Source organism: Mya arenaria, chromosome 3 (assembly GCF_026914265.1).
Source record: "Mya arenaria isolate MELC-2E11 chromosome 3, ASM2691426v1".
Taxonomy (NCBI): Eukaryota; Metazoa; Mollusca; class Bivalvia; order Myida; family Myidae; genus Mya; species Mya arenaria.
The window spans coordinates 52,584,770-52,597,975 of NC_069124.1; the positions used below are offsets into that span (position 1 = coordinate 52,584,770).

At 33.4% G+C, this 13,206-nt stretch overlaps 1 protein-coding gene and 1 long non-coding RNA gene across 2 annotated transcripts; both read right to left on the reverse strand.

Moving 5' to 3' along the window:
* Positions 1–781: 781 nt before the first annotated feature.
* On the reverse strand, positions 782–5,328 carry LOC128227082 (uncharacterized). The gene is made up of 8 exons (XM_052937282.1): positions 5,078–5,328; positions 3,576–3,665; positions 3,006–3,065; positions 2,769–2,852; positions 2,325–2,526; positions 2,091–2,168; positions 1,404–1,481; positions 782–1,319 (listed from the first exon to the last, which is right to left on the reverse strand). Exons 1-8 carry the CDS (start codon positions 5,191–5,193, stop codon positions 960–962), a joined length of 1,068 nt encoding a protein of 355 aa, XP_052793242.1. The 5' UTR covers positions 5,194–5,328; the 3' UTR covers positions 782–959.
* A 3,201-nt stretch (positions 5,329–8,529) lies between these two features.
* LOC128227083 (uncharacterized) lies at positions 8,530–13,157 on the reverse strand. Its single transcript, XR_008259765.1, has 3 exons — positions 13,013–13,157; positions 9,137–9,214; positions 8,530–9,045 (listed from the first exon to the last, which is right to left on the reverse strand). It is a non-coding gene; the product is annotated as an uncharacterized LOC128227083 (long non-coding RNA).
* Positions 13,158–13,206: the final 49 nt, after the last annotated feature.

Here is a 13,206-nt window from a genome sequence, read left to right on the forward strand (position 1 = left end):
ATATTATGTTGATATTGTTGACTTTTCATTGTTTTACATTATTTTTTTTGATTTTGTTACGGTATCTTTCATTCTAGTAGTTGGCTATACCAAGCGGTTATACGCCGAAACGAGCTGTATTGTGACTTTAACACACTGACCCCTATACTGATCAAATCGATAAAGTGTATTATTCACAGCAATAAACTTCATTAAAACTTGCAATAAACGATTGTCCTTGAATTATTCTTTCATATTATGTATGACATAAAAATATTGTTTTAATACATTCAAAATTATAAACCATTATATACCTAGTCGCATGACTTTTTTGCCGAGTATATATTACGAACAAGGCATGCTTTATCATGTCGAATGTTCAATTATTGAAACCACACTTCATGGAATTAGTTCGTTTTTGGTTTCCTCTTTATGTGTAACTGTATAATATGTTCATTGCAATTCTCATTTTGGCATGCATGTTTGACATGAGTTTACTGAATAAACTTGAAACTTGAAACTTGATAGTTCATAGTCATATTTTAAAAATAATTTCAACGTAGTAATTATGAAATTAGTGTCAGCCATTGTTCTCACAATATGCATTATGTTAGAAAGTTGTTTCTCTCTAATCGCAACCTTTAATTCGAATTTTGTACCCTTTATCAATTTTCCATAATTTGTAACTATGGAATGTCATTATATAATAACGATAATTCCTTACGCATGAACGCTTTCTTTGTCTCAAAGAATACATCTGTAAGGTAACACAGCTGAATGGATATTTACAATAGACACAAAATCTGTTCAACAATATGATTGATTTGGAATACATTGATACTTATGTGTATACAAATATAATAGAGCGGTTTTTTAAAAGAATCAATGAAATACATATAAATACAAACTAATGATATTAATGTCATATATATTTAATGCACTTTCATTTCTATTTAAAAATGATTCCAAACACCTTGGCTCTAAAAGTGTGTGTCAAATGTTTCAGTGTTTTCTCCACTGCCTCCTACCATTGTTTGTTGGTCTTCACTTTGCATTTGATCAACAAACCCCTGTGCTATGCCTTTTGACAACAAAGGACCGTCTTTCTTGAGAAACAACACAGGCCAAACGACATAGTCAACGAGTTTGCCTTTCTGTGTGTAGTACTTGTAAAGGTTTGTGTCCAGAGGCTGCTTATACTTATCCTGGTCGACGCTAGAGTCAACATGAACAGGTGGGTCTTGTACAGCCATAAGCCAGCAAAGCTCAACACTTTCATTGATAAACTTCTCTGCTATGTCGATAGCTTGTTTATTCTCGGCAAAACGACCGTCCAATTTCTAGTAAAACAAACAATCTTTCTTTAGTATAAGCATTGTTTGTAATCAAAACCAACAAAATTCAATAAACTTACAATAACTTACAGCCGTTATCTGGTCCTTGGGTACCACCGAAGATTTCTTTCTCTTGTCTTTCAGCGTTTTCAAAGTTTCTGTAGTACCCTTAAATGTTGGATGAATACATTTAGAATACGAAAGTTAATATTTTGGTCAATGGTAACGTTTACAACTTGCTTAAGGTATATTAAACAATGTCGATTAAAATCACATTACAATGTCATAAACAGAAATGCATTTCCTTGGAATTAGGAAGAATTCATATTAAATGTCCTTCGGTTCTGCATCTTTTTCTACCACAACTTCATAAAAACATACCTTTTTATATATATAGTGTGTATGCACTGTGCTGTCTGTGGAGTTTTGTGCTGTTCTTCCAAGTTTCTTGTTTGTGTTTGTGTTATATGTTTTTGGCGTTTACCCAGTGCCATTAAACCGGGTTTATGTTTTAACTTTTTGCTAATGACCGTATTTCAATAGTTTTTCACGTAAGTATTCAGCAGTCAATTGTATAAAGATGGGTAAATCTTTAGGTCATCTTGTTCATTGTAAGAAAAGAAGTTAATTGATTGGCCAATTTATATTCAATTAAAATTATTTCTTCGAGAAACTAGCTAAAGGAAAGTATCCAAATTTAATCTATGACTGCAGGTTCACATGCATTCGTTCATGTTTATGACAGTTTATTTCTCTACAATACAAGTTTATTCTTACTGACTGAAACTTTTTCAAAACTTCTCTTAATTGTTCCAAATCCTTGGAAGCTTTGTCCGCACATGTTTGGAATATATTCTGAAAGATACAAATTAAGTCTTATAATATATAAACTATTTTAAATGTGTATACAATATTTATTTTTTTTGAATGTATTGAACAGATTACTCGCGATTGTAAATGGCATTCGTGCGTCCTTGTTACAATGATACATTTGAAAGCAATTATACTTACAATAAATAAACCCAATATCCATGTTATAGAATCCTTCTCTTTCCATTTCAGATTTTTCGTCAACCCTTCGTAACATTCAGTCCACTGATTATCGTAGAGTTCCGAGTATCTTTCAGCCAGTTTGGTGGGTCTGTTTTGGTCGCTAAGGTCGGCAATGTTCGGGTTTGAGTCGGTAACCTGGGCACTTATCACAGAACTCAGCCTGAAGTGATATTGTACACAGTATATTTAATACAGTTTTAATACGTTTTGTTCAAATAAAAAGCCTTCTTGCCTGGGTATTCTGTATTAAATCTGTATCATATTAATATCAATTATTGATGTAAATTCATACTAGAAAGTAATGGATAATAACAAACGTTATAAAAAGCAACAAACCTTTTACATTTTTTACATATTTTAAGACAATGTTATAACAGTATATCGAAATAGTAACTGCATAACCTTGTCCTCAAATCATCTAATTCGTGTATAAAGCCCGCTCTCTCAGCTGTAAGATCCAGTATCTTCACCTCTTCTTCTTTAATCCTGAACAAATATCAACCCACAAATATATATATTGGATTGTTAGGGTCTATGACATGTAGAATTTGTCGATCAACTGAAACAAGAATTCAAATCTAAATTTTATATTCAAACATCGACGTTTTCCATTTAGCCAACTCATAATAAATATGTTACCTGTTCCGCAGCATTGTTATTTCAGCTTCAAGTGATTGTAGTGTTGGCTTTTCGTAATTTCTGAAATCAGAAAGCATTCGTTTAACACATTATTTGTTCAAGAATATACTTTCTCGGAAAAGGGTTTAAGTATATTAGCTGATCGTTGATATTTTTTTAATTTTATAATGCTATGGCAAGTACTATTCCAAAGGAAAACTAGGCAGGTTAATACATAACACATTTGAAGCATTTAATTTAATTGAAACAATAACAATTACTTAAATCACGTTTTCATCATTCAATTCAACAAAACCTGCCACGGACACGTGACTTCGGTGAATTTGTCCTCGGTCGTTTAAGACTGATTGTCGTTAAATGATCGCAAAATATCAAGATGAAGTATCCATATGTAAAGGTATCTCTATACGTAGGACAATGATATAGAACAACAGTTAATATATCAAATGATATTCAGCTAAACAAAAACTTTTTGAATTTAAAATCGAACTAAATAAAGCTAATAACATTGTAAAAAATATTGATACCGCCATTCTAAAAAGGATAAAATACAGCCGCTTCGAAAAATACCTTTTCTGTGATGATTTTCCCTTATCAGACGATTTTTTCGCTATTCCCGCCTTTGGTGTTGCTGTTGCTCCATACGTGGATATATTGTCCCTAAATAAAATAAAATAATAACTATGCAATTTGTATAATGTAAAAAAGTTATAGAACTTATTGATCAAATGTTATGTCACAAATGAATAACGCAATGAGCTTAATAACGTGTATAACGTGTATGACAAAGTACGGCATTGTAAATATTGTACATACTGAATTTAGAAACTTACTATTTATAACACCGGTAGCATGTAAAATCCGATAGCACTACTTTATTATATTTAAAGCCTAACTCAAGTTACAGCAGGAAGCATACTACTACGTAAGGTAAATATTATAAGATTATTTCAAAATGATCGCCACTGGTGCAAAATTAAACACATTAACGATACAGATATTCACGAAGTGTTAGTTATTGTTATATTAACAATTATTTATAGAAATTAAACGTTCAAGCCTAGAAAAGCTAGGGAAAAGATTCATGAACACCACCTATTAAATGAAAATGTATAAAGTAGTTGAAATACTTTTTGTTTACTAACAAGTCAGGCCCCTTTCAAACAAACATGTTGATCCCATACCGTTGAAATATGTACGCGTAAGAAACTAACGCAATATGCATACGTGTAGATATGTATTGCCATTACATCATGGTCTAGTTGTTACATATTGTTTTCATCGTTGTTTATTAAGATAAAATGAATCGTCATTGAAATAAGTGTTGGATTGATTTTCTTATAAGATAGTGGTGTCGATTTTTCGTTCAAGAAAATCTTCCAAGGGCTTCTTTTCCTAGAATGACAGCCAAGGTGGCGTTGTTGTTTTCATGAAAAGATGTTAAACATTAATTTTAAAGTTATTTTCCCATAACCGAACATGAATCATCAAGAATACCATTTACATAATTGTATGAGAAGTTATCAAGCCAAAATAGCCTATGTTGACTATTGCTGTTTGGCCTACGCGTTGTGAGTGGCATTCACATGTGTTGTGTTGCCGTGCTTCTTATCGTAATCCATGCATAGAATAAAATGTCAGTTTTCTACATTACACTTTTATGTAATCTAACACAGAACTTTATTATGGTACACCCGCATTCCCTTTAAAGCGTTGTTATTGAAGATATATCAGATTTCAAGTTTAATTGAAACGGAACGGCTGTATAAATTAGCGACTCATGCAAGTACGCCACTTAAAACTTCGATCAATATAGAAATAAAAAGTCAAATCTATTGAAATTACTGATATCCCAATAGTTCAAAATTGATTTCAACAATACTATATTTTATCGCATCCATTTCAGTTAGGTCTTTTTATCTTTAAATAAGGGTTATCATGTGATTGTACAGCCGAAACTCAAACACGGCGTTGTTGACAAGTTAAAATATAACTCCGCACTTACGCTAAATGCTTCTTCAGTTCACATTTATATCTTAATCTGTAAAGATAAAGAGTGTAGGTCAACTTACTGTGCATGCTGATCATCGACCGTAGATATCGTTTCATTATCAGACGCAATAGACGACTTGCACAGTTGTTCGAATGAATCATCTTTGCTTTTACGACGACAACAACAACTGCCCATGACGAAGAAGGTTGTTTTGTCCTCACCACGAACTAAGCCGATGAAATGGACACACCTACAGAAGACACGATTATTTCGATCTCTCGAAAAATAACCTTCCGTTTCAATTCTGAACAAGGAAGTTGTTCTATAATGTAAAAGGTGTACTCGCTTGCAGTAAAAGGAATATCAATATTTATATCTCGCTTGCGGATTGAGAGCCGTGCGCAGCCTCATATGTCTTGTCTAAAACAATTTAACCTGTTTAACCTTGTACAACAATGCTCCAGAGTGGGCCCTGTACAATAATGGAAAAAGAAAGAGAACATTTGTACTTATTGTATCAAAAACACTTTACAGCACCGCCAACCATTATGTCCAGAAGTTTATTGATATCCTTTGTCTCAATACTATCTCTATAAATTATATGTAGGTTGCAACCTTGTGATATAAAACACTGGGACCTTCCCTTTATTGTATCGTACAATAGCATTGAAAGACATGCAGAACTATCGGGAATAACACAATACATGCAGTTTGCTTACACTTTTGTTGTCTGACTGGTTATTTCAAGAACCACTCGAATCAAATTTAGTCATGTCAAACATTGAAATCAAAAGTAATGCCGAAGAGGGAGCAATTTAGCAAAAATCAAAGTGCTGAAAAGACTTGGGTAGTGACTGGAATTGATTTTATTTCAATATAAGCAAGTGTGTCCTAAATTACAGTTATAAATACCTAATGACATATATTTTATTACCTTGTTTAATATAGAACAAATGCATCCTGTTCTTTAACGACCACGCTTTGCTGATGTTCAGTTTACCACATTTATTTTGAACGGAGTTGTAACCACTGTTCCTGCATATTTTTTATGCATTTTTTTGCAAACGCTTTCTGGCTTTGGTCGATATCTGCGAAAATCCCTCACAGTGGGGCTTAAAGCTAATGATCAGAAATATCTCAAAAATAGTATTATTATAAATTATATGTGCATGTATGTTGCAACCCTATGACATAAACGTCTTGGAAATTCCCTAAATTATTTTACACTAACATTTTAAGAGTTGCAGAATTATCTGTCATAGCACAATAAATGCAAGTTGCATGCATTTAATTTTGTCCGAATGTTTAAGTCAAGAATCAGTCGAATCGAAATTAAAATTTCAAAACATTGAAATCGAAAGTAAAACGCACTAGGGACCACTTTATAAAAATCATGTCCTGATTTCATCTTCTTACCATATTACAATAATTTTACTGACGGTTCCAAGGCGGTGCCTAACAGTCCTTCATAAACATCCCTAGTTTTTTATACATTATATATGTAGTGCGTTGTTTGTGGAGTTTTGGGCTGTTATTCCATGTTTCTGGTTTGTGACTGTTTGTTTTTGTGTTTGGCATTGACCCTGTGCCAATAGACGGGTTTTATGTTTAAACTTTCGACTACTGTACTTGTTTCTGTTGTTTTTCATACAAATATTTAGACAAGTAAACTACTATTCTGGAGATCGATTGACAGCGAAGCTTTCACTGTTCTTCCTAATTTAAAGGAAACATGTCGCCAAATTATATTCGTCTACCTTCAATCCAAATGAAGCGTAAATAATTAGTTACTAACATGAAGCTAGTAATTCTAGTCTCCTCACGAGTTCGGATAACATATGATTAAATATCCGCGTTGTGGTCATTATGTTTAAACTTGCTAGAAAGTCTTCTGGCCACACATCATCCGGACTCATCAGATTCTCTACTTCCTGGTTGCCAGTTTTCTTTAGTAGGTTTCTTAAAATCTCGACACGAGAAACACAATTGTCCGTTATGAGAACGGAAAATGTTAAACTGATCACATAAAACGCATTGCTGTCGTTTTTGTCAAATTTGTATTTGCGTCTGAAATTTATGTTATTCATGTGACCAATTTGGTCATTCAACGTGTGAATTACGTAATGCCTGCTGAATGTGTCATGGGGTTTATTCATTCCATGTAATCTAAAAAAAAGCACAGCAGACTGAATAACGTGTTTTCCGTCTATTTCATCTATTCATGTACTTGACCATCTTAGTGCTCATATTGGTACTTCAACAATTTTTGATTTGATTTTATGTTCAAGCTCCAAATTTTCAAATATTGATTTTAATAATAATTTCAAAATGACTGTGAGTGAAGTTCGTCCTCCACAAGAGGACAGCGAAAAGCAAACCATATGAAACTTACCTTAGTTTGTTGTTTAACTTAAACAGAACTTGGCCATCACTAAATTCACTAATCTTTTACTGACGCACAGCAACGTATGCAGAATTATTACAATCTAAAAATATATACGGGATTGATTATCCAAATTGGACAGATAAGAAAACTGATAAATAAACTGATTTTCTACCATCTGATCAATATTGCTATCAGCGCAAAGGCACCAATAAACGTTAAATGCTTGTTTGTGCATAATAGGAAGGCAATATGATTCGATATTAAAACTTGCACTAAGAACGTATATTCTAACCAAGGGAGAAAACTCATTAAAATAATGGGCTATGTACGCACATAGATTGATTTTTCTTCATTTGTACAATTGGATACAATGTTCATAATTTTGCTGTCGTGAGATGATTTGGCTTTGACGAAAACGGCATTTAAGACATTAGGAATGGCTACAATTTTAAAACAGGTAATAACATGCATATTTGAAATATCGTACATTCGTAGGCATTTCCGGGAATCTGGCTTAACTATTAAACAACTAAAAGCTAGCTGTCGTAGTTTGATAGAAACTGTTCATTGATAGCAATATTAAGTGCTACACTATAATTGCTACAACATTCAAAAGTGTTAGTTTACGTTTATCGAAGCTCATTGTTATCAAGAGTTGTCAAAAAAGAGGCCATTTCACTTTCCGAACACTTCCCCATGTTTCCAACTATCAAGAGCCAAGGATTTTTTGCATTTTATCTGCTTTGCCTTAGTTATCTTTTTGAAGAAAGCATTTCCGACCTAGTTTGTTGTAAACTTTGCGTCAGCCATTGCTCTCACAATATGCATAATGATAAAATGTTGCTTAAACTAATCTGAACCTTTGATTAGTTATGGTAACCAATGCCCAATTTCCCCAAATATCTGAGAATTATGCCGTGGTATAACAACGGATATTTCTTACGTTTATTTTGTCAAAGAATTTACTGTAATAAAAAAGTTAACAATAAGTAGATTCAAAATTCAAAACATAGCATAATGTTGAATACATTAACATTTATATCTTAACAAAGATAATTGAACGTTTGTGTAAAAAAACTAATCAATGTAGTATAAATTAATAAGATAATATTTATATGGAAAACTACAAAACAAGCTCAGTAGCCAAACGTTTAAACATAAACCCCGTTTAATGGCACAGGGTAAACGCCAAAGACATAGACGCAAAAACAAACAAGAAACATGGATCAACAGCGCAAAACTTCACAAACAACACAGTACATATATACTATATAAATAACTAGGTAAGTGTATTAAGGATTGTTATGTACCGCCTTAGTACGGTGATATTTAATGTTATTTTTTCATTTCTAATTGAAAATGAATCCAAACACCTTGGCTCTAAAGTTTTGTGCTCTCAGAAGGAGTGTCTTTACCACAATCTTCTATCATTGTTTGGCTCTCTTCACTTTGTCTTTCTTCAACCAATCCCTGTGCTATGCCTTTCGATAACAAAGGACCGTCTGTTGTGAGATACAACACAGACACTTGTTGACATTACTGTCCACATAAACTGGTGGGTCTTGTACAGCCATTAGCCAGCACAGCTCAACACTTTCGTTGATAAACGTCTCTGCTATTTTGATTGCTTGTTTATTCTCGGCAAAACGACCGTCCAATTTCTAGTAAAACATGAAAACAAATTATTCATAGCATTTTGTTTAAATAAAACACAAGTCAACAAATAAACAAATGCAAAGATAAATAACTTACAGCCCTTATCTGGTCCTTGGGTATCATCGAGGATTTCTTTCTGTTATCTTTCAGCCATTTCAAAATTTCGGTTGTACCCTTAAAAATTCGGATAAATACATTTATTATACATTTACTATACGCAAGTAACTGTGCTGTTTACTGATAAATGTGTGCAAACTTATATAATGTCAAATAATCAACTCCGATAAAAATCACATGACAATGTAATAAACAGAGATTATATTTAATGTTCTACAAATTTCCACCTTTTCCGTACCACACCTTCAGCATCCAAGTGTATGAACCGGGTTTAACATTTGGTTGGATTTAATGTGCCAAAATTACCATTAATTGGCAAATATATACATTAATTAATGAGTATTCACCAATGAAATCATTTAAGTGTTAAGCAAGCCAAAAGAGGTAATAAAACTATTCCAGGTTTAATACAATTTTCTGCAGGCTCACGAGCATTCGCTCACTCATGTTTATAAATAAAAATAGTATATTCTTACTGACCGAAACTCTTTCAACATTTCTCTTAATTGGTCCAAATCCTTCGAAGCTTTTTCTTCACACGTTACGAATATGTTTTGAAAGATACATGCTAATTATCTATATGGTGTAAACATTATTTTTTTATTTGAATGTATTTTCGAGATAAGGGCAATTATTTTATGCTTGACAAAACTTCACACGGTGCTCTATAATTCTGTAAAGTTTAAAAGGAATCCCATTCAAAGTTCTTGCTTACGATATGTTGCAACGAATGGACACACGGACGTATGAACTTTACTTTGGTGATAAGGGCAATTATTTTATGCTTGACAAAACTTCACACGGTGCTCTATAACTTTGTAAAGTTTAAAAGGAATCCCATTCAAAGTTCTTGCTTACGATATGTTGCAACGAATGGACACACGGACGTATGAACTTTACTTTCGAGATGAGGGCAATTATTTTATGCTTGACAAAACTTCACACGGTGCTCTATAACTCTGTAAAGTTTAAATGAAATCCTATTCAAAATTCTTGCTTACGATATGTTGCAACGAATGGACACACGGACGTATGAACTTTACTTTCGAGATGTGGGCAATTATTTTATGCTTGACAAAACTTCACACGGTGCTCTATAATTCTGTAAAGTTTAAAAGGAATCCCATTCAAAGTTCTTGCTTACGATATGTTGCAACGAATGGACACACGGACGTATGAACTTTACTTTGGTGATAAGGGCAATTATTTTATGCTTGACAAAACTTCACACGGTGCTCTATAACTCTGTAAAGTTTAAAAGGAATCCCATTCAAAGTTCTTGCTTACGATATGTTGCAACGAATGGACACACGGACGTATGAACTTTACTTTCGAGATAAGGGCAATTATTTTATGCTTGACAAAACTTCACACGGTGTTCTATAACTCTGTAAAGTTTAAATGGAATCCTGTTCAAAATTCTTGCTTACGATATGTTGCAACGAATGGACACACGGACGTATGAACTTTACTTTCGAGATAAGGGCAATTATTTTATGCTTGACAAAACTTCACACGGTGCTCTATAACTCTGTAAAGTTTAAATGGAATCCCATTCAAAAATCTTGCTTACGATATGTTGCAACGAATGGACACACGGACGTGTGAACTTTACTTTCGAGATAAGGGCAATTTTTTTATGCTTGACAAAACTTTACATGGTGCTCTATAACTCTGTAAAGTTTAAATGGAATCCCATTCAAAATTCTTGCTTACGATATGTTGCAACGAATGGACACACGGACGTGTAAACTATACTATCGAAATAAGGGCAATTATTTTATGCTTGACGATACTTCACACGGTGCTCTATAACTCTGTAAAGTTTAAAAGGAATCCAGTTCAAAGTTCTTGCTTACGATATGTTGCAACGAATGGACACACGGACGTGTGAACTTTACTTTCGAGATAAGGGCAATTATTTTATGCTTGACACAAATTCACACGGTGCTCTATAACTCTGTAAAGTTTAATTGAAATCCCATCCTAAGTTCTTGTTTACGATATGTTGCAATGGACAGACACACGGACGAATGAGGGAACAATCTGACAATGCGCGTATAAAATGACGCTTTTCGGACATTTTCATAGAAGCTATATCCGAGAAGCTCTTTCCTTATGAGAAGGTATTTTCTCGACTGGCGCCTTATTTATCCAATCTCATGTCACAAATATATGATAGAGTATGCAATACTGAGGCATCGCAATAATTCGACAGACTGATAGATTGTAAAAGAAATATAAATTCCACCCTTCGGAAAAGGATAAAATACAACCGCTTCCTATAAGGCCATCCCCAGGCTGGTTTTTCTTTACAACCCTCTTTTAATAACGTATTAAAGTATTACAGGTAAATAGAGGTACTCAATACATGTATGTCGTCTGCATATTAAAAACGTACATGGTCAACAAATTCTAAAGCATTGTTTCATATCTTATTATATATACATCTCACTCATAATTTTTCGACTGTTTGCCCTTCTACGTTGATTGATCAAATCTCATGTCACAAAAACATCGCAAAATGAGCATGATAACTTATCAGATACTGTGACATCGCAAACACACTGAATTAAGAATCTACCAATTGATAACACCGGTAGTTTGTAAAATCCGATAACAGAACGTTAAGCTAAAGTGCAATAACATTTATATTTAACTCCTTACTCAAGTTACAGCCAATGCATACTAATAATTTGGTTACTTATTATAATAACATTTCAAAATGACCGTCACTGATGCATCAGTTTAGACGATAATGGTTTAGGTATAGATCAGTTTAGACGGTAATGGTTTAGGTATAGAATAGTTTAGACGATAATGGTTTAGGTATAGATCAGTTTAGACGTTAATGGTTTAGGTATAGATCAGTTTAGACGATAATGGTTTAGGTATAGACGAAGTATACCGTATTGATACATGAATTGGTTTATGGAAATTAAACGTTCGAGTCAGGCACAGCTAGGCGAAAGTTTAATTTTCATAGACACCGCTAATAAAGCACAAAAGTTATAAAATAGTTCATTTTTGTTTACTACCAAGGTAGGCCTATTTCAATTAAACATGTTTCAGCTATACGATTGAAACATGTACGCGTAAGAAACTGAAGTATGATGAATATTTGTGGGTTTGTTTTTTTTTCATTTTCAACATGGTTTATAGAGTTGTTGGCATATTATTTGCTTCGTTGCTTATTAAGGTAAAATATTGTTTTTTATTGATAGATGTGTTGGATTGATTTACTTTACCACATTAAAAATTGTGTTGTTGTATTTTTGTTTCGTTTGTTGAATAAAAAATCACAGCTTGTATTTGATGAATGGCAGCCATGATGACGTTATTGCTTTCATGTGAAAGATGTTGAACATTAATTAATTAATTATCATAGTTACTTTAACCATTATCTATTTTATAACGATTGTGAAGGAAGCTATGATAGCTTATACTAAGTCACTCTCGTTGGCACGATGTTGCCACTAACCAAACTCACATGCACCAGGCCGGGAATCGAACCTGGGTCGCCTTGGTGAGACGCGAGTGCGCTAACCACTGCGCTAACCGGACAATCATAGTTAAGATGTTAAACACTATTTAATTAGTTTAATAACATAAATCCTCACGAATAACTTTACCATTTCCATTAATTATTCTATCAGAAGTTATTATGCAATAACAAAGGTAATATTATTGTACCTATAATCAGTCGGACTGTAACCCTTTCTTGCCACACTGATATCGTTGATTATTGAAAAGAAAGTATGAAATGAAAAGCTGATTTTCACGCTCATACTCAGTGCTACCTCAGTTCACATTTATTCCTAAGTATGTGAAGAAAAAGAGTGTATGTCAACTTACAATGAATGCTGATCATCGTCTTCCGTCTCCTTATCAGACACATTAGACGTAATGCAATGTTATTCGGATGATTGCTCTTTGTTTTTGCAACAGCAGAAACAGTTTAAACCCCTCATGTTTGTCCTCTCCATGAACTAAGAACGGCAGTAACAGAAGGCACGTTTATTCACCTCTCTCTAACAAACACCTCCCGT

Excerpts from the sequence above, each read along its gene's own strand:
- LOC128227082 (XM_052937282.1), bottom strand. The coding sequence starts at position 5,193 with ATGGGCAGTTGTTGTTGTCGTCGTAAAAGCAAAGATGATTCATTCGAA. Across the intron at positions 3,066-3,575 it reads GGAAAATCATCACAGAAAAG|AAATTACGAAAAGCCAACAC; the intron begins GTATTTTTCGAA and ends TTCTGATTTCAG. Across the intron at positions 2,169-2,324 it reads GGATATTGGGTTTATTTATT|AATATATTCCAAACATGTGC; the intron begins GTAAGTATAATT and ends TGTATCTTTCAG.